Consider the following 21,550-nt stretch of genomic DNA (forward strand, 5'->3'; position numbering starts at 1 on the left):
ACAGACACATGAATAAACAAATACGGCAAGAAGTTAAAAATTACTGAACTTAAATGGTAGGTATATAGGTGATCACTGTACTTTTCTATCAACTTTTATGTGAATTTTCATAATAAAGAAGTTCGAAAGAAAAAAATGTAGGGTCAGATAACGAAGGGCCAGTCATGAGCTTCTTAGGATTTTGGACTTTACTCCTGAAGGCTTTGAACAGGTGACTGACGATCAAATTTACACCTTAGAAAGATTATTGGCTTAATGCATCCACTCAACTAGCATTTACTGACCACCTACACCAAGCGTTGAGTGAACCCCAAGCTAGGTGCTGTGGGAGATAGGAGCACCAAAAAGGCATTGCTGGCCAGAAAAGCATTTACCATAAACAGAGGTGAGACACAAAACACGGAGCGCGGGTAGAGCTTCCTTGTCAGAAGAGGTGACGGGGAGAGCTGGGGAAAGCGCAGATGCACGTGCCTCCAGGTATTAGGTGGTGTTCCAGGTCAGCGGCACAGCTGCACCACCCCAAAAAGGATGAACCTACAAGTCACTAAGATCTCCCAGCAATTCTAGACTTCTGATCTCTTATTCCTTGATGGCGGAACCCCACTCCCAGGAGAGATGCTGAAAAGTGCTAGATTTCCTTGACGCATAGTGTGGGAGTGTGACCGATTTCTGGCCCAAGGGACCTGACTCAGGTCCCCTGAAATCCACCAGGGACTTCCAGCAAAGATTTTCTTCCCTGATAAAGACAGAGAGGACCCCCTTCCCCTCCTTTCTGCCTCTAAGTGCAGCTGGATGAGGATGTGGTGCTTGGAGCTAGGGAACCATGAGGGGAAACCCAAGAGAAGAGAAGCAGAGAGGGGGACCCAGAGCCCTAATTTCCCTGCGCTACTGAAGCAGGCCTGCAACTTCCTATCACCCGACTTCTTGTTACGGGAGAACTTCTTGTTATCTTTTTTTCAAATCACTCACATTAAAATATTGATACTTACAGCCCGAAACCTCTTCACTCAGCCTCCATCTGCAGCCATGTGTGTCTAGAACCAATCCTGACCCTGGGACAGAGCAGTTAAAGGAAGCCTCGGTCACAGTCTAGGTCACCCAGGCGATCAAGTCACTGCCCCTAGTTGAGCTCCAACAGCAGCTGCAGTAGGGGATGGTCAGGAAGGTTCACATTCACACGTCACCTCTGATTGATTGGCAGTGACTAATGTGCTATGCGGAGGGTTCTGATGCACCGTGTGAAGGGTGAAATACAGGTCCTGTGCAAAGAAGTGCCTAGATTCCTGTGCCAGATACCTGCCCTGGCCTCATGTTTATCATCACATGTATGGAAGGAGTTTGGAAGCAGAAGACCTGAGTTTGAGCCCTGGCTCTATTGCTTACTGGCTTTGTGATTTTGGTCAAGTCACTTAACCTCCTCGAGCCATCTTATAGGATAATTGTTATCACTGAGATAATGAAAGTGAATGTGCTTTGTAAACCATGAAGTGCCATGTGTGGGAGTTATTTCGTCTTATATTTGTCAAACCTCAACTGAGGACCAGGTTGATAGGAGGTGGGGAGAGGAGGAAGGAATTCAAGGTTCCAGCCTTGGACACCTCACCAGAGGGTACTGATCTGGGGTAAAGAAGCAGGACTAACACAAGGTCAGAGTTTCAGGTGAACGTGAATCAGCAGAAGTGAGTTGTGACCCTAAATGGTGAAATATAGTTGGAGAAGATGCCAAAAGCAGAAGTAAAGATGCTAAGGACAAAGAGATAGAAACCACAGACTGGAGATGGGATCTCTGCTTTTTTTTTTTTTTTTTTACTGCTTCGGCACCGGAGGGATATGTCCCCATCCAGCGGTTAACAGTGGCTCCCCAAGGCTGAGGACCTCAAGGGGTAAGAGGGTAGAAGGAGTTTCCAAAATCTTCAGAGGGGCAAAGGGGGGTGAAGTCCCCTCCCTAGGTGAAGCCACCCCAGGGCAGTGTGCCTCCTTCCCTTGGAGCAAATCAGTGCAGTAAGACCAGAAGGGGAAGCCCAAAGTGTAAGGAGAGACAGTCAGAAGTAGACAGACTTTCGGTAAGCCACAGGTAGCAAGACCATTTATTTTTCTCTCCCCCCCTCCCCTATGGCATAGCACAAACTCATTACATTCCAAAAAAGCCCAGCAAGTAACAAGTTAAGAAATCAGAAGGCCTTTTGCAATAAAACTAGGTGAGAAAGGGGTAAGGGACTCTTAACAAGAATTACTCTAAGAAGCCCTTACTCTCCAGGTTATTAAAAGTCTAAACTGCCTTGTGAAATCTGACCTAGAGGCCAGAGGATGATTCCCCATATGGATCTAAAACACTCGCCAGCCCCATGCAGGAAAAGGGAAAAAAAAAAAAAGATTGACTGACAATTCCAAGCAAAAGCTGAGAGGAAGCTGAAACCCAGAACAAGGGCAGAGTTCAAAGCTGTATTTGTCCATCACTGTATCTCTAATGTCTACAACAGAGATGATGAATGAATGGGCCCCTGGGGCGGTGAGCAGCCCCAGATCGGATGGCCTCTGCAAGGTAGTGAAGGGAGGGGTGTGAAAGGGGCCTGGGAAGTGGAGCCTCCACACCTGTGAAGAAGCAAGTGTGTGAGAGGAACCGGGCAGAGCCCCTCCAGTTTGTAGCCCCAGAGGACCCTGCACGGGTCTCAAGAGGACGCTCAGGCCTGAAGGACAGGCTGCCCTCCATACCCTTTTGCACCCCACCTATGACTAATAGCGAGGCTCTGGGTGTTGAATGTTTTAGTTGAAAACACTCAAAATTGGAAGATTCTACATATTCTGATTCCCCCCATGCCTTTTTGAAGATGGAGCGACACTAGGCCTGCGGGCCCCCAGGTAAACGATCTGGCACTGCAGAACAGCTGCCCCGATTTACACACAATACCCACCTCTTCCCACTGCTCCCAGACACACACACAGGTAAGGCTGTGAAAACACAGAGAAGACAACCACCTATAAGCCCAGGAGAGAGGCCTTCCGAAGAAACTAACCCTGCCGACACCTTGATCTCAGACTTCTAGCCTCCAGAACCGGAAATAAATTTCTGTTAAGTCATTCAGTCTGTGGTATTTTGTTATGGAAGCCCTAATGAATTAATACATACATCCTTATGAAACAAATATGGGCCGCTTCACAAATTTAATTACCAGCCTAGCCCTAAGGCATTTGAAAATACACTATGTTTTAAATTCATTCTTTCATGCAACATTTGAGCACCTACTATGCCCTGAACACTGCACATTTATTGATTCAAGCCCAGTATCTTATAAACCAATTTTATTTTCTTGTCATTTAACAAGCCACTTCCGATTTTTTCCAACCATATTCTGCTGGGCAGCTTCATATGGCATTTGGTTGTCTGCTGCTGGTTCTCCTGATTAATGGAAAATGGTCTTTTTTACAAATCTGTTATGAACAGTATCAGAAATCCAAGTTCTCAACTCCGGCTAGACATCAGAATCATCTGGGATGTTTTTAAAATACCTACACCTGGATCAATCCCTCCCTCCATTCTGATTTAGTTGGTATTTGTGAGGAGCTCTGCCAGTACGTGTATATTTCTTTAAGCTTCCCAGATAATTCTGATATCCAACCAAGACTGAGCATTGTTATTCTAGTTTGAAAGGTCCTTGAAGGTCACCTCCTTTGCTACTCAGAGTACAGTTCGCAAACTGCCAGCACCGGCATCACCTGGAAGTTTGTTAGAATCGCAGAATCTCAGGTTCCACCCTGGACTACTGCATCAAAATTCATATTTTAACAGGATTCCCCACAAAATTCAGAGGTACTCTAAAATTTGAGAAGCACTGGATTTCCACTAGAATTACCTGGAAAGCTTGTTAAGAACAAGACTGCCTGGCTTCTTCCCAGAAACACAGAATCGCAATCTCTGGCATGGGCTTGGGAATCAGAATTTTATATATTGTTATGTAGCTAGTCACACAAGGGCCTGAGGCTTAGGAATCACTTATGTATGCCACAGTATACATCCCCTCAACTACCCAGCCTCTGCTTAACCTTCCAATTCTTTTTTAAAGATAAAAAAATATAACAGAGATACAGGCTTTTATTTTTTCCATCATGCATGCAAGCTTACAACTATTTATACTGTTTCGGAACAAAGAAATAATTGCATTATTACCAGGGTGTCAATTACCAAGTAAGACAACCAGTTACTGATTACTTTTGGGAGGTTATTATCACAGAACACAGCAACAATTTCCAAATTATACTTTCAAGCCCAGAGTTATATTATGAGACCAGGACAAGCTGATAATTCTAATAGTCACGCAAGTCTCCATCTTACACAGGAAAAAAGACTGATGTTCTGGTGAAAGATCTCAAGTAACCACCTTATCGAAGACTGGTAAGTCTTTATCAACAAACAGTCTCTCTTTCCTTTTGTGGATGCAGGGAAAAGGCAGCATCCCCTTCATCTCTTTTTGAGACTTCTTGTTAATTCCGAAGACTTTCATTCTAAGGCCCACCACTGGAACTTCATTAGTTAACATGAAAAGCAAAAAACAGACCTGATGTGATAATGATAGTGCACCCCACCACTGTCACCACCAACAGAGGGTCCCAATCTCCCAAAGCAGTCCTGGTTGAACTGGCACAGGCTCTTGGACTTTTGATAAACAATACAGGCAGGGAGAGGGAGACACAGATGAAACCAGGTTGATCATAATTGATAACTGATGTAGCTAGGTGATGGGCACACGGGGTCCAGAGACCATCCTCTCCACTTCTGTGCATGTCTGAAAATGTCCATAATAAAGAGGAAAAAGCTTAAAAAAAAAAAAAAAAAAAAAAAAAAAGCAGACCTGTACAGCTCTATTTTTCCCATCAGGCAAAAAATGAGGAAAGTGGTTAGATTTACTTAGAGACAAAATAAGCAGCATATACATTTATCTTCCACATACGCAAGGCCACACCTAGAACAAAAGAGAAAGCATCCAAAGTAACATTATTCTGTTTGTTTGTTTCTATGATTTATAAAATCCACTAATGATGAGAGACAGATTGGACAAAACTTTGGGCATACCCTCACCTAGGCATCGCATTTGCCCACGGCCCTTTACTTCTCCCGTCCCCACCGTGGGGAAGGTCCCTCCCCATCCACTCCAACACTGAGAGTCAGGCGTGTTCTCCCTGAGGCTCCTCTAGCCATTTCTATCTGCTCTTCCAGGCCCGCTCCACACCAGACTCATTCCCACTCTGTGCTTTTGCCCCAACTCCCCTGCCCAAAACATCCTCTCGACAGCTCTGAGTCAAGACCTCCCTAGCCCTTGGGGAATTCAGAACAAGGTCTTCCATAGGAAAGGGAAGTTAGTGGGTGGAGGGCAAGTGTAGACACAGTCCTACTTTCCTACCCTCAGGGATAAGGGGGAAAGAGGGCACAGGTAAGCCTGGGCAGGGAGGGCCCAGATCAGCTTTTACACCCACAGGAAATGAGCCTTGGAGATTCAGAACAGGTTCTGCCCACTCCCGTCCCCATGCCCCAGGAGAGAGCCTTGGGATCCCCCATACTGGAAACTAAAGCCTACTTCTACGGGTATTTGAGGGTAGAAGCCAAGAGAGCAAAGGACTGCTAAGGGTGGGAAAGCTGGGGAATGAGGTTCCAGAGGGCGAGAGGCTACCACAGAGGAGGAAACAGCAGGAGGCAACTGGGTCTTAAGGGACAGAGGAAAAGGTCGTAACAGGAGTAACCCTGGTTCACAACACTGCTGCCTGGGGGGTTATCATTCTAGCAGATGCACAGCCATGAAAAGAATTTTCAACATCAGAATTATAGCGTGAACCCAGGAGTCGGGAGCAGGGTCTGAACCCAGACCCACTTGGCCTTCTGGCTTCCTCTTCCAGCCCAGTGTGTGCGTGTGTATAGCAAGTCCCCAGCTATCTCGCTACCTGTATGTAGAAAACCCTGGTTTTACAATTGTTTTGTTTTCTCTTTCTGAGATGTGGTACTACTGAAACAAAAAAAAGGAAGGGAGGGAGGAGTGGGAGACAGGACAGGGAGAGAGGGAAGAGAGAGAGGGAAAGGAGGAAGAGAGGGAGGGAAGGAAGAGAGAGGAAGGAGGCGTGGAGGTGTGAGATGAAGTAGCCACAGGCCCACAGATCAGAAATAGCTCTTCCCCAGCAACCCCACTATAGCACTCTGGTCACGTGTGAGGAAGGGATGAGGGGAGCTGATAAAGATACCTAGATTATAGGTGAGTCCAGTTCCCACCCTCACCTGGAGCCACAGCTTGATGACAGTGAGCACATGTCCATACATACCAGCCCGCCCATCAGTCTGGCAGCCAGGAGGGTTCCTGGAAGGCTGGGGAGGGTAGGTGTGTGTCTCATGCACCGGCAGGGGGCCTGGGTCCACAAGCAGATCTTGAGGTCCTTGTAGACCAGGAAGCCAACTGGGGCCAACAGCAACCTGGACAAAACTCAATGGCCTAATAGTGATGGGGCATGGTGCAGACCCTGACGAAGGTTCACCAGGAGAAAGGCCCAGAGGCAGGAAGAGACGCATGATGGTACAGAGCACACGGCATACTGCTTCTCACCCTTAACCTCATCTCTGTCCAGGAGGGCAGCATGGGCCCCTGGCCAAAGTCAGAGATCTTGTAGATGGCACCTTGGCTGGTGACCCCAGAGCCACGGAACAATCAGTTTTGGCTGATGGCCAATACCATGTGCACAAGCTTCATTTTGCAGTGGCAACAGAAAAGCTTGCCATAGATGGCATGCATGGTCACATGAACCAGCCCAGCAAGTCATGGACCCTGAAGTAGCAGAGCTTAAGGATGCACTGGTCCTCTTGTTGGATGACTCATGAGTGTCCACGTTAAAGACAGGTGGGAAAGGCCGGAGCCAAGAACAGGGTCCAGGCAATGTAGATAAAGGCAGCACACATCTGAATCATGTGTGTTTAACATATAAACAGTAGGGGTGAGATCACGTAACATGTGACACTAACGTAAAAAAGCAAGAATGCCATGGGGAGGCAAAAGAACATGATCATAAACACCATATTCTTGTAACTGAAGTCCAAAGGGAATACAATGCACAGAGGTCAACATGAAGAGAAGGCAGACAGCCAAACACATGTGGTCAGCCAGCCAGGCACGGGTCCAGCAGGAGGTAGTAGGAAGACTTGTGCAGAATCAGTTGGACTTGTTTACCCCAGGCTCTGGGGTCTCCACTGGCTGCCTTGCTGGACATGGCCTGCCCTCCTTTCCTTTCTCTGCTCGGGCCCCTTCACTCATAAGGTAGTACTGCAGGGGATTGGGCCACAACTCCTCGTTGATTATCTCCACAATCTTGTCAGACTCAATGGAGCTGTGGTTTGAAAACCACCCAAAGAAGCTCCGGGTGTTGTCTGGGTTCCCCTGGCTTAGGGACTGAAGATCGTGCCCTGGGAGCCACTGGATTGGAGTAGAACGAGACACCACCTGACCGGAAGGACCACACCCATATTCCTTGATGAGCACCTTATTTTGGAAATAGGGGTTGCGCCCAAAGTAGAACTTGATCTTGTAGCCCAATCTGGCGAGACCAAGCTCTTCCACCTCCAGGCTGTTCAAGTAGCTGAGTACCTCTTTATCTTGGTTGTTCAGAAAGGATGAGAGCTGGGGGTGGTTCTGAAAAGCCTGCCCCCAGAAGCCCGGGATATTCTGGATAAGGAGGTTCCTGCGCTCTAAGTGGTGCAGTCGCAACTGCCCAAACTTGCGGGAGAGGCGCAGGTAGGCCCTGTCCGCCTGGGCGTTCATGGTCTCCAGCTTCAGCTGGACGTTCTCTAGTGTATCCATGCTGCCATCTGTTGCCGGGGGCCCTGACCCTGCATCCTTCTCCACCTTCTTTTCCTCTACCACTGGAACGGAGGCAGACTCCCCAGTGGTCCCTTTCTTCGGTTTCCCAACAGCGACGGCCGGAGACCCCCTCCCCACTGCGCTACAGGTAACTGGGGCCTTCTTTCCAGCGGGGCAGCGCCGATTTCCAACGCGGGGGACATTTTTCGGCCTTCCCACGGTCCCCGCGGTTCCCACGAAGACACTGTCTGTCGCCAGGCGCTCCGAGAGTGTTGTGGCCTTCCCCGGGCCGGGCCTGGTTGCGGCCTGCCCGAGATCCCCCGCAGCCCGGGCCCGGAGCGCGAGGCCACAGTCCAGGGGGAGCCGGCAGGCACCCTCTTCCCCGGGCCGGCGGGGCGGCGCAGGCGCAGCGGTTTCCAGGCCACCCCAACCCGCGCCAGCCTGCACCTGTGCCGCCTTGGTCTCCTCCCCGAGCCTCTGGCACTGTGGAGGGCCCGGGTCGCGTGGGGCGTCGCCAGGAGTAGCGCGGACTCGGCCTTTGGCGCGGCCTTTGCCACGGCTTTTGGCGCGGGAGGACTTTCTACCCCTACCTCGGCCGCTCATGATGGTAACGGACTCAACTTCAAAGGCACGCTCCGGCCCTGCGGCCCCTGGCGCCAGCTCGCTGTCCCTACCGAGAGGGCCTCTCCTTGGCAACCGCCGACGTCACGACTGCGCGACTGTACCGTAGCGCGAGGACTGGATGCGCCCGCTGATTGGCTCCACTGCCGCAGCTGCGCACCAGCCGACCCTCACAGACGCCCCCACCCCCACCTCACCCCAACTCGCTTTCACTGTTAGAGAGGGCTGTGCTTTCGTTTAGTTTCTAACCGTTGGCCTCAGTTGTGCCCTCGGGGTCCTCTTATATAAGACACCCTCAAGACAGCCATCATGTCAGTTCCCCTATCATATACTTTCTAAGCTAAATATCTAAAGTTCCTTCAATTAGCTTCTGTGACATCTATCATGATGAAACTGCTCCTGGTCTCTATGTCTCATCTTTGAAAGCCTTTGCTGAGGGATTTGCCCGGGTACCTTAACTCCAGGGACTTTAAAGGTAGGTACCGTAATGCCAGGCCACAAAGCGATGTGATACGTGGTGGGTTGTTAGTAGTAACTACTTAACAAAAAAAAAAAATAGCAACTACTATTTTATGAGTATCATTATGTGTCAGGCACTTTACCATGTGCTTTATATGCATTTTCTCAATATGTGAAGGAGGTATTATCATTCTCATTTTCCAGATGAGAAAACTGTGGCTCAGAGATGCCGAGGAACATTCCTGAGATAACGCAATAAGGCATGGAAGCACAATTCTAACCCAATTCTGACTCATAACCTTTATTTTATATTCACAAGTGTCTAATCCTTCCAGACCTGCTCGGCTGTAAATGACTACGTTAGCGCTTAAGAAGGGCAGCCTTGCCTGTTAAACCAGCATCAGCCGGGCACCTCTTCATCCTGGGACCATGACCTGAGTCCTCTAGCTGCCTCAGGCCTAATTTACAGAGCTGGGCTATCACTCAAGGTATAGGGCCAGGAGTGAAGGATACACGTCACAATTCCTATAACTGGAGTAAGATGGGAATGTGGTCAGAGAATTATTTAATTATCATTCAAGGAGTGGAGCAGGGCTTCCCAGGTTAAAGTTCAGAAGCAGACCCTCCATAGTGGCAGTGAGGAGGCCCTAGAAACTTCTTAGAGACTGCAGAGAAACAGCCAGACAACCTATTTCGTGTTCACAGGAGAGCCCTGGACCATGCTTTTACTAGCCAGGTGAAAGGACCATGAAATAGTGAAGCCAGTGACGAGGTTATGACCAGTATGAAAGTTTTCAGGTTGTCTCTTTAAGTTCAAAGGGAACAAGAAGGCCCTTGCAACCAGCTAATGGAGAGGTAAGCCCCAGCGTCTCTGGGTTCTCAATACCTCTTCACACTTATTACTCTCGTGTGGTTGTAGACTGGCAGCCTGGCATCACCTGGAAGCTTGTTAAAAATGCAGAATTTCAGGCCCTACCCCAGACCAGCTAAATCAGAATTTGACTTTTAACAAGATCTCAGTTGGTTTGTATCCGCATTAAAATTGAAGTATAGGAGACAAGGAAAAAGAGGGATTGTTTGATACAGTTGGGCCTTACTTTAAACCAGCCCGATACAAACGACTCTGCTGACTTTCCCAAAGACTCCACAATAGCTTGCAAGGCTCTCCGTGATCTGCCAAGTTCCCTCCCTGCCACTGCCCAACTTACCTCTCTGACCTCATCCTCTTGTCTCTCCCACCCCCTTCCAACTACACTGGCCTACTTACTGTTCTTCAAAATACTGGGGAGGCTCCCGCCTCAGGGTCTTTGCACTGGCTCTTCCTTCTGCCTGAAATGCTCTTCCCCCAGATATGGTTTACCACCTTGGCTGGCTCCCTTCACACTTTGCTCAAATGTAACCTTCTCAATGACCATCCTATTTAAAATTGCCACCCAGCTCCATCCTTCTAACTCTGCACTACTTTTTTTTATTCCTTAGCATTTGTCACCTTCTAACACACTACCAATTATTTATTATGTTTATTATTTAACTGTCACTCCTCGCTAGAATGTCAGCTCCGTGAGGGCAGGGATCTTTGTTTTGTTCACTTGTGACTACAACATTGTCTGATACATGAAAAGCACTCCATAATTGATTGTCTGGAAACCTATTAACCTCATAATTTAGCTAAAAAAGCATCTTTTGATATGAGCACCATTCAGGGACAATCTTAGGTAAAAAATACAGAGTGACACATTTAAAAATTAAATTAGGGGAATTCATATTTGACTTAAAAGGGATTAAGCCAAGGGTTACCTTAAACTCTTGTTGAGGGCCCTTTCATAATCACTTCTTCCCAAGGCCTTCCATGATCACTCCAGACCACGGTAAGCAGCCCTGTCCTTGATCTTACGGAGAAGTTGTTAACTGTAATATATTCATTTAGCAATCACACATGCAGTTTTTGTGCCAGTCCTTGTACAGAATTACCTCTTAAACCAGATAACCACAGTCTGGAATTCTCTGTAATCTCAGGGGGAAAAAAATTAGCTGAAGCAGCCACTACCCCTCTGTAAACTGCAGAAATTGATAGATTGGCCCGCTTCTCAGAGCATTAACAGTTGGACCAACCTCTGTTGTCAAGAGCCTTAATCCAGCATCAGCATCTGCGTCATGTAACGCTCACCCATGACTAAACCACTGCAGGATTAACGTAGGCTGGCCGCTGCAAACAGTGTTTATTGTACAATCTGCTTGAGCCTGTTTCCATCATGTCAAAGAGATAAGCATCAGGTAAAGGGAAACAAATGTGAGACTAGCACCTTATATAAAGATACTCCTCTTCTCCTTGAGAAGCTGGCCTGTGCTACTGAACTGAACTGTTGGTTTTCTTCCGAGGTATTGATATTTAATTTATATGAGACTATATCTTGGGTTCCCAGTTAGATGGTAAACTGTATAAGGGTAGAGACTGTCTCTTTCTTTTATGCCTCAAAGCACCTAGCATGGCCCTTGCACATACTAGTAATTATAACAAAAGTTCACAATTTATTTTGTACTTTATACTGTACCATGTTCTAATTCACTGAATCCCTACAACCGTGCCATGGGACAGGTGCAGTTATTTCTCCCATCTTAGACATGAGGTTACTGCTGTACAAAAAGGTTCTGTACCTTGCCCAAGGTCACACAGCTAACAAATGGTTTTAGCCAGGCAATCGAACTCCTGCACCCACGCTCTTAACCACTATTCCATGATGTAAAATTATGGTTTGATAGATTGAAATATCAAACTCTCTCTAGTGGGTAGAAATACCTTTCAATTTTCAAAAATTATATGTATATATATATTTAATATAATTATACATACACATACATGTACATTCACATTCATATATAGATAAACTAATACCTATATATATATCAGTTAGTCATGAATCATTTTCTATGGGGTGTATATGTGGCATGATGATACTAAACAGAAGTGAGTTTCATTTCAACAGTCCAGGTTGAGAATAAAGCATCTTCATTTGCACTGCATTTGTCATAAGCATTCTATGACTATTATGAAGGAAATACATATTTACTCTCATGAACTCAGAAATCTGGAAGCATTTTGACCTTTTCCCAAAAATTAGGCATTAAATCCACAGTAATATAAGCATTTAATTGATTCTTTTAGATAGTTGATCATTAGCAAATATTTATTAAAAACTCATAAAAACGCTTTTCAAAATATTAGAATAACTAGTCGTCACTTTTGTTCTCTGAAAATTGTACTTCCTCCATTCCTTTTAAGGTCTGATTTCCTCCAATCATAGAAATTAACAGGCTGGGAAAAGACATTCCAGTCATCCAACCTACGGCGCAGCCAAGAGAACAACATTCCCCACCGTCTCCCTGCCGAAGGGCTTTAAGATCCCAGATGACATTTTTTAGCCACAAAGGTTTTCTCTTCCCCCAAGGAGATAGTTTGAGTCTGTTAGATCAAACAGTGAGTATTGCTCACTATAAGACATTTTACCAACTAACCCTCCCACATTTGGAGGATCATAGAAAAGGAGTGACATAGGGAATATTTTTCAAAGCCAAGGAGGGAGAGAAAAATCTGCCTCTTAATGGTAAATTTCAAAAACTATTTGAACTTAACATCTTGAATAATGTGCCTAGCTTCTTTCCCGTTCCCACTCGCCGCCAAAGACCAAAATTTTACAGCACCTAAGTTATTCAGTTCACGTCATATAAGTAGCTGTAAAATATTTTTAAATATTGACAGGTGTATTCTTCCTTCCTGGCATTTTCTTTTTACCCTACAACATTTTCACCATAAAAATTAGGATGGGGGTGGGGAAGTGAATCCTCTTATATCACCCAGCACATCTCACACACCAGCCAGGTAGCTATAGGGGTGAGAAGACCCCCCTCCCCTTATCAAACAAGCCATCAGTTTTCGTGAAGCTAGGAATTTTCATCAAAGACATGGGAAAAATGAACAAAGAATATTAAATTGAATTTTAAATTAATAGGCAAACATTCTGCAGTTAAAATGTTCAATTATATGTTGCAACCAACTAGCACCCATAAGCATGAGGTTTCATTGTTCCATTTCCTTTTACCTGGACTAATTTAACTGAAGATACTCCTTGTCTTCTGGAATGCCTGCTTCGGTTATTCGGTCTGTGTTTGTGTAATATCTGACAGCAGTAAGATATTTTAAAAAGCACTCAAAATTAATAGTCAAGAAAAAGAGTAAAAGAAAATAAAGAACTCAAAAATTAAGAAAAGAAAACAGAGTGAAATACAGTCACCCCTCAGTATCATGGGGGATTGATTTCATGATCTCACCTTAGAAAAGAAAATCCAAAGAAGCTTGGGTCCCTTACATAAAATGGTGTAGTATTTGCATATAACCTAGGCATGTCCTCCCATATACTTTAAATCATCTCCAGATTACTTATAATATCTAATACAAGTAAATGCTATGTAAATAGTTGCTGGTGTGCAACAAATTCAAGTTTGCTTTTGAAACTTCCTGGAATTTTTTTTAATACTTTCCATCTGAGGTTGGTTGAATCCACAGATGCAGAACCTGCACATAATGGAGGGTCAACTGTCCCCAAATGTGTCCCAATCCGTTGTGTCTCCTACACTTGCTAGAAGCTGGGCACAGATTTGATTCTGACCTTTTATCTACCAGTGCAGAGAGAGAAATCAGATGTGGTGTAACGTTCATAATGTTTGTAATATTAAAAAACAAACAACAACAAGACAGGTTCTCAGAGAAAATACACTGATTCTCAATGCTGAATCCAGAGAGGAATATGAGGATTCAAAGTCCCAGTAGTATCGTGACACTGAGTCCGGCCCCGTGGCACCTATAGCACCGCCTTATCGGCTGGTGAGCAGCCAGACAAAGAGCCATGTTGTAAATGCAGTTCCGTGGTGGTTCAGGTCCAGAGCTGGAAGGCTTAATCCAAGGAGACAGTGTGTAGAATTTTGAGGAGAAGCTGGATGTGTGTCTTGAAGTCAGCCTCTGCAGTCTGGCCTCCTCGGCTGACAGTGTGCCTGGAGCCTGGATACGGCCTGGTAGGCATCACATGAAGAGTGGGCTGGTGAATTTCATTCTGCTCCTTGCTACCACATGGGCCCAGACCTTTCCTGAGAGCCGTGCCCTCCTCTCCCATTCCTTCATCTTTTTTCCTGTCTCCCCTCTCTTTCTTTTCTTTCCTTCCCCCGTACACTGATGTGTTTAGAGAAACCATTCCAGCTGCTTCAAAGACTATTTCCTGATCCAGGTTGTCCCCCATCCACATGCAGACTAAGCCAGGTCCCTGAGAAATGAAGCCATGTTTCCCTCTCAGAGTGACTTTGTACCTCAGTGTCTCCACAGTGTCAGAGGTGTCAGTTGGGGTCAGGGTTCAGGTACAGGACCAGGCACGTGGCATAGGTGAGTGAAGCAGGCCCAGTACAAGCCTTTAGGGAACTGAAGAGGGAGCTATGCCCCATCTCAGGCTGGCAATTGCCACTCCACTCCAGTTGATTGTAGCCATGGAGAAATCTATTTTTATGTGAAATTTCTCACTTTAAAAATCCTGTGAGAAAAAAAAAAAAAAAATCCTTTGAGAGCCAAACAAGACAATTCTGCTTGTAGGCTCTAATTTGCTACCCCTGTTCTACATCCTTGGTTGTTTTTTTTTTTTTAAACTCAGTTTTTAAGTGAAATCATGAAGGAATGTCTGGAAATTATTTGAATTCCTCCAAAGAAGAACAGTTTCTGTGGTTGTCACTCGAGAAAAGCCTATGAACGTAAAGAGAGGTAATATGATCAAGCTGGACTCCACCTTACGTGGTTAGGGCAAGTGAGGAATTGATGGCAAGTGAGGAATTGATGGCAACTGGGAGCCAGCTTTACTCAAGGTGAGCCCAAGTAAGGGATTATATTTTTGTCAAGATTTTTATCCTTTTTCATTTTAAACTGCAAAGATGATGATCATTATTTTTAATTGGTTTTATTTTTTCAGACGTTAAGACTCTGTGCTACCTCTGATTTCTTAACATGTGTAACTTAGACTCCAAAACTGTTTTCGTCTCGCTACAATATGAAGGCTTTGCAAGATCAGCTCAGAGACACATCCATACTGCTTTCTGCACCCAGCAGCCACGTCTGGACAGCTCTACTGAACAACTAATGCAGTTCTGACACAAGTGGTAGATTTGAGTGACTAACGCTGCCTCTCTGTTGTTTTTTTCCTCCCCTTCTTAATCAATTCCCGTATAATTGATCAGGTAGGCCATATGGCCCCTGTGATTCCCACATTAAGACAATTAGGACAGCAGCCAGGTCATTGCTCAAGCTGGCATTCTTCATAACTAAGACAAGAAAACCTAACTCTTTGTCTTTCTCAGAAAAAGCCAGCTCCACCTGCTCGTGGGTATGATTCACTACGAATGCATGTAATATCTAGCTAAAAAGGAGTACAGCCACACTTAGAAAAAATATCGCCTAAAAGTGAATTGTATGCCAGTAAGTTTCCCCCTGCAGAATCCAGACTGAAATGTGATAGTAAAAATCTAATGTGATAGTGAAACTCTAAGTAACTCAAGAAGAGTGAGTATACAGTGTAGACGAAGATCTTACACTCTGAGAGAGAGCTGCTGGTCACTGGAGAGTAGGTAGACTCTCCTACTCTAGGACCGAGTGTCAGAGAGGAGGCGTTCGGAGACTGGGGGATTCTCACAGCTATGAGCTCTAAAATGATGGAGGCGGGGGGAGGACTTGGAAATGCAAGGCCAAGTGTAAGGAAAGATAAAAGATCTATTTTCGGGCATCAGGATTTATAGAGGGAACCGCTCCCACACTGCAACCCTCTTTTAATAAGAGAAAGTAACAAGCTAAACAGCATGTCATAGCTGAGATTTCTGGAAAGTCAGCCATTTTCAGCATCATGGAATCTGTGAATCGGGAGACAATGGGAAGCAAAACAAGTAGCAGTTTGAACATAGAATTATTATTTTATTTGGAACAGAAAGAGAAAATTTACTAAATATATTTACTAAACATAGGCTAAACATATGACCTATTGGCCAGGAGATTTATGCTTCCCTACGTGATATGTTCTCTTAACTCCAACCCCCAACCCCCAAGCAGGAGCAGTGGAGGAAGCAAGAACCACCGCAGCAGGGTTAGTCCTGAAAATGACATTGTGCACCAGCAGACTTCTTGCAGAAGGTTTGCAAGCATAAGAGAGACCCCTGAAGTACCTGGGCAGCCCACCCACTACTGAAACAAGACAAAAGTGCCTCTGGGAAGGAGATGACAAATATTCCTCTTGTCCTCTTGTCTTCCATCACTCAAACCAATTAAACAGTAGAACAAAAGTACCTAAAAAGAGGCAAACAACAGCAATCAATTCTCCCAGTTTATAATCAAACAGGATTTCAGCAACCAATGTTGTTAAAAAAATTTTCTACCATATGCCTCATGTGTTACTCTAGTAAATGAATTCTTTCATCATCAAGAGAGTTTATATGACATTCTCTTGATGATGAAAGAATTTATTTCCTAGAACAAAACTCTGGAAAAAGTCATGTTAAGAATCATGCTGGCAAGATTCTTTTTGACCCAGCTCCTAGAGAAATGGAAATAAAAACAAAAATAAACAAATGGGACCTAATGAAGCTTAAAAGCTTTTGCACAGCAAAGGAAACCATAAACAAGACCAAAAGACAACCCTCAGAATGGGAGAAAATATTTACAAATGAAGCAACTGACAAAGGATTAATCTCCAAGATTTACAAGCAGCTCATGCAGCTCAATAACAAAAAAACAAACAACCCAATCCAAAAATGGGCAGAAGACCTAAATAGACATTTCTCCAAAGAAGATATACAGATTGCCAACAAACACTTGAAAGAATGCTCAACATCATTAATCATTAGAGAAATGCAAATCAAAATTACAATGAGATATCCTCTCACACTGGTCAGAATGGCCATCATCAAAAAATCTAGAAACAATAAATGCTGGAGAGGGTGTGGAGAAAAGGGAACACTCTTGCACTGCTGGTGGGAATGTAAATTGATACAGCCACTATGGAGAACAATATGGAGGTTCCTTAAAAAACTAAAAGTAGAACTACCATATGACCCAGCAATCCCACTACTGGGCATATACCCTGAGAAAACCATAATTCAAAAAGAGTCATGTACCAAAATGTTCATTGCAGCTCTACTTACAATAGGCAGGACATGGAAGCAACCTAAGTGTCCATCATCAGATGAATGGATAAAGAAGATGTAGCACATGTATACAATGGAATATTACTCAGCCATAAAAAGAAACGAAATGGAGGTATTTGTAGTGAGGTGGATGGAGTTAGAGTCTGTCATACAGAGTGAAGTAAGCCAGAAAGAGAAGAACAAATACAGTATGCTAACACATATATATGGAATCTAAGAAAAAAAAAAAAAGTCATGAAGAACCTAGTGGCAAGACGGGAATAAAGACATAGACCTACTAGAGAATGGACTTGGGGATATGGGGAGGGGGAAGGGTAATATGTGACAGGGTGAGAGAGTGGCATGGACATATATACACTACCAAATGTAAAATAGCTAGTGGGAAGCAGTCACATAGCACAGGGAGATCAGCTCGGTGCTTTGTGACCACCTAGAGGGGTGGGATGGGAGGGTGGGAGGGAGGGAGACGCAAAAGGGAAGAGATATGGGAACATATGTATATGTATAACTGATTCACTTTGTTATAAAGCAGAAACTAACACACCATTGTAAAGCAATTATACTCCAATAAAGATGTTAAAAAAAAATGCAATACAGGATTAAAAAAAAAGAGTTAAGGAAATTGGGGCAAAGGGCAAATAAGGGTAGAAAAAATAAATGAAACCAGGGGAGAGGTTAGTACACAGAATGCCTGCTGTAAAGTGTGTGTCATTTATGGCATCTCATTTTAAAAATAAAACAGTACAGCTCACTTTCCTAAAAAAAAAAAAAAAAAGAATCATGCTGGCATAAGTCAGGTGTATCTAAGGGCCTGGCCTCTGGCCTAAATTTTATCATTCAGTCACGACTGGAAAATATTCCAAACCACCCCCTAAAACTACACACAGTTAACAAAGAAACATGTCATTTAAAGATTAAAATAGAAAACTCCTTTTATGATTTTGAGATTGTGTACATGGGATGCGATAGGATGGGGTCACATGGGATGGGGGAGGGAGTTGGCAGGAAAGGGTGGCCACAGGCAGTAGCTCACTTATGACTCAACATGTGTTAGGGTCTAAAGAAATCCTACCCAGATCTTTATGATTTTGAACTCAGATAAATGAGGCTACCTGTTGACAAGAAGCAGCAATGCTGAAATAAGAGAAAGAGGCCTGAATTCATTTCCTATTGCTTCTGTAACAAATTACCACAAATTTAGTGGCTTCATGCAACATAAATTATTTTCCAGTTCTGGAGGTCAAAAATTCAAAATGGCCACAACTGGACTGAAATCCAGGTGTTGGCAGGATTGTGGTCCTGACAGAGGTTCTAGAGGAGAATCCATTCTGATGTTTCTCCATCTTCTAGAGGCTGTCTGTGTTCCGTGGCTCTTCCAGACAGCAGTTGTATCACTCCTACCTCTGCCTCTGTCCTCACATCTCCATCCCGCCAGCCTCCCTCTTTCACTTATAAGGCCCCTCCTGATTACAACAGCCCTACCTGACTTACCCAGGATAAATTCCCATATCAAAATCCTTAACTTAATCGTATTTGCAAAGTCCCTTTTGCCATGTGAGCTAACATATTGACAGGTTCTGAAGGTTAGGATTTGGACATCTTTGGGGGCCATTATGCTTCCTAACATAGGGCCATAAGTATTGAGTATTGTTTTTAAAAGTTAAGTGTTGGAAGTCTTACGATCATTTGTCCTGCTTTATAATTGTTCATCCCTGTCATATACACCCATCATTTTATTTCTGTGTCCTAAATCTAGTTTATAATAATAATAATAATAACAGGTAACATTTATTGTTTTCTAAGTACCAGGTACTGTGCTAAGGAACTTTCATTTTCATATTTACTCCTCACAACAGCCCAGTGAGATAAGTGCCATTATCATCCCCATTTCATGGATGATAAAATTGAGGCTTAGAGTGGTTAAGTAATTTGTCTAAGATTAAACAGCTGAACTTCAAGGCGAGGTCTGTCTGGCTCCTAACCCATAAGAAACAGCTCAACTAGATCGAGGCTTGTAACAGAAAGGTGTATTTTTTTTTCCTGTAAGATTTATTTATTTATTTATTTATTTATTTATGGCTGCGTTAGGTCTTCCTTGTTGCATGCGGGCTTTCTCTAGGTGCGGTGAGCGGGAGCTACTCTTTGTTGTGGTATGCAGGCTTTGCATTGCAGTGGCTTCTCTTATTCTGGAGCATGGGCTATAGGCGTGCAGGCTTTTGTAGTTGTGGCACGCGGGCTCAGTAGTTGTGGCTTGCGGGCTCTAGAGCGCAGACTCAGTAGTTGTGGCGCACTGGCTTAGTTGCTCCACGACGTGTGGGATCTTCCCCGACCGGGGCTCGAACCCGTGTCCCCTGCACTGGCAGGCAGATTTTTAACCACTGCACCACCAGGGAAGTCTGAAAGGTGTATTTCTTTCTCATGCTCCATACCCATTACAGATCTGTCTTGGGTCTGCTGCATCTTCACATCTTCATCATTCTGAGACCCAAGATGAAAAAGCAGCCCGATCTGGGATATTACCCTTCCCGGATATTGCCCTTGGTTAGAAGAGAGGAAAGAGAGAGATGGTAGAACCTCCCATAGGCTTTTAGAGTGTTATCTTGAGGTGACATAATCACTTCGGCTCACATTTCATTGGCTAAAGCAAATCAATGGCTCAGCCGAACATCCATGTAACCAGGAGGTTTAATCTATTGCCAAGTAGTGCAGCAAATATTTGGAAAGAATTATACAATCTATAACAGCTTTAAGTATGGTGCTGTCCCACTCATTGAAGATGAGAGGAAAAGTAATAGTTTATCCACAGTCAAGATGACGTGGGACCTCCCTTGGTGGCACAGCGCTGGTCTCTCAGCCAGCTGGACTGCTGGGTCTATGTGAGAAGTCACCTGTATGGAGGGAAATTCTCAGATACTGAAATTTTCCTTCATCCATCAGCCCAAAGTGCCTAATGCTCCACCATTAGAGAGAGAATTGTGCCACCTGAGGATGGCTGTGTGGTACTAGGAGTTATGAACTGTTCTCCAAGGGAAGTTTCTCCCAACTGGTGGAATCTAGATGGATGCAGCCCTCCCTCAAAGTATCAGGTGAGAAAGAGTGCGGGTCTCCAAAGGTCCTCTCTAGTCCAAAGACTTCCTAGGATTCTAATCCAGGTGGAGAAGAATACTCTTCTCTGAGGACAGTTCTTAGGACCCAAGGATTAGGAGTGACGGTTGCTTCTTGTGCAGTGGCCCTCAAACTGTGCTCCAAGGAGCCCTTGAGGTTCTATAAAGTTGTCTCAGAAATGGCCAGACAGAGGGACACACACCCAGACATGTCCTTGCCCTCATTCCTGGGGCTTGCCGCACAGACTAGGGCTGGGATAAAAAATGTGGCTTTCATAATGAGACTCGAGGTGGATGGAGAGAGAGAAGAGTTCCTTTTGATACAACGATTCACAGAAAATCTGCGAAGCGAGGCTCCATCTTAGTAGTCTGGAAGATTCGTCTGCCCAGTATTTGTTTCACCCAAGGGTATAAATGTCCTGCCCCACCCCTACTCCGCGTGGCCCATTCAGAGAGGCTGGGACTGAACGGCTGACCATCCCTGCGGGAAGCTCAGGAGAAGAGGGTGATAGCGGGGAGGGTGCGGTGGAGGACATTAAGGAGACAGGGCCAGGGGAGGAACAAGGAAGGGAGTGTCAAAGGGGAAGGTTTGTTCCCCATGCCGCCGAGGAGGGTGGCCCTGTGGCCGAGCCCACGGCTCTCAAGGCACGGAAGGGCGCATGCTGGATGGTGCACCTCGATGCCCCGCCTCCCTCGGAACTCCGTGGGGTCCAGCACGCCCGGGGATGGCTGTCAGTGAGGCCACTTAGCAAAACGCTGTTAGGACCACTTCATCTCATGGTAGTATTGAGCACACACACAGAAAAGGCCTCCACTTAAGATTTAGTTTGAATTTTTAAAACAAAAGCTTAAAAACCCCACAATTTAATGCAGTCTTCTCACTTCATGGGAAAGGAAATAGGAACTCAGATTAAAAGGCTTGTCCAAGGGGCTTCCCTGTTGACGCAGTGGTTGAGAATCTGCCTGCCAATGCAGGGAACACGGGTTCGAGCCCTGGTCTGGGAAGATCCCACATGCCGGGGAGCAACTGGGCCCGTGAGCCACAACTACTGAGCCTGCGCGTCTGGAGCTTGTGCTCCGCAACAAGAGAGGCCGCGATAGTGAGAGGCCCGCGCACCGCGATGAAGAGTGGCCCCCGCTTGCCGCAACTAGAGAAAGCCCTCGCACAGAAACGAAGACCCAACACAGCCATAAATAAAATAAATGAATAAATTTAAAAAAAAAAGAAACTAGAACTTAAAAAAAAAAAAAAAAAAAGGCTTGTCCAAGGTCAGAGAGAGAACCAGTAGAAAGTCAGAACCAGAACCAGGATTTTTGGCT

General features: G+C 45.1%; 1 protein-coding gene and 1 long non-coding RNA gene across 3 annotated transcripts; one reads left to right on the forward strand and one right to left on the reverse strand.

Moving 5' to 3' along the window:
* Positions 1 to 4,072: 4,072 nt before the first annotated feature.
* Positions 4,073 to 8,515, reverse strand: TSPYL5 (TSPY like 5). 2 transcript variants are annotated; one of them, XM_082432765.1, is made up of 2 exons: positions 6,304 to 8,515; positions 4,073 to 4,958 (listed from the first exon to the last, which is right to left on the reverse strand). In XM_082432765.1, the coding sequence occupies exon 1, from the start codon at positions 8,427 to 8,429 to the stop codon at positions 7,182 to 7,184; it is 1,248 nt and encodes a 415-aa protein (XP_082288891.1). In that variant the 5' UTR covers positions 8,430 to 8,515; the 3' UTR covers positions 4,073 to 4,958; positions 6,304 to 7,181. The 2 variants fall into 2 exon arrangements, with proteins under 2 accessions (XP_082288891.1, XP_082288890.1); XM_082432764.1 differs by having other exon boundaries at positions 6,260 to 8,515.
* A 114-nt stretch (positions 8,516 to 8,629) lies between these two features.
* On the forward strand, positions 8,630 to 16,745 carry LOC309646441. The gene is made up of 3 exons (XR_014255358.1): positions 8,630 to 8,922; positions 14,597 to 14,804; positions 14,909 to 16,745. It is a non-coding gene; the product is annotated as an uncharacterized lncRNA (long non-coding RNA).
* The last annotated feature ends 4,805 nt before the right edge of the window (positions 16,746 to 21,550 follow it).

The sequence above is a fragment of the Balaenoptera physalus genome (assembly GCF_965194825.1).
Source record: "Balaenoptera physalus genome assembly, chromosome: 17".
Classification (NCBI taxonomy): Eukaryota; Metazoa; Chordata; class Mammalia; order Artiodactyla; family Balaenopteridae; genus Balaenoptera; species Balaenoptera physalus.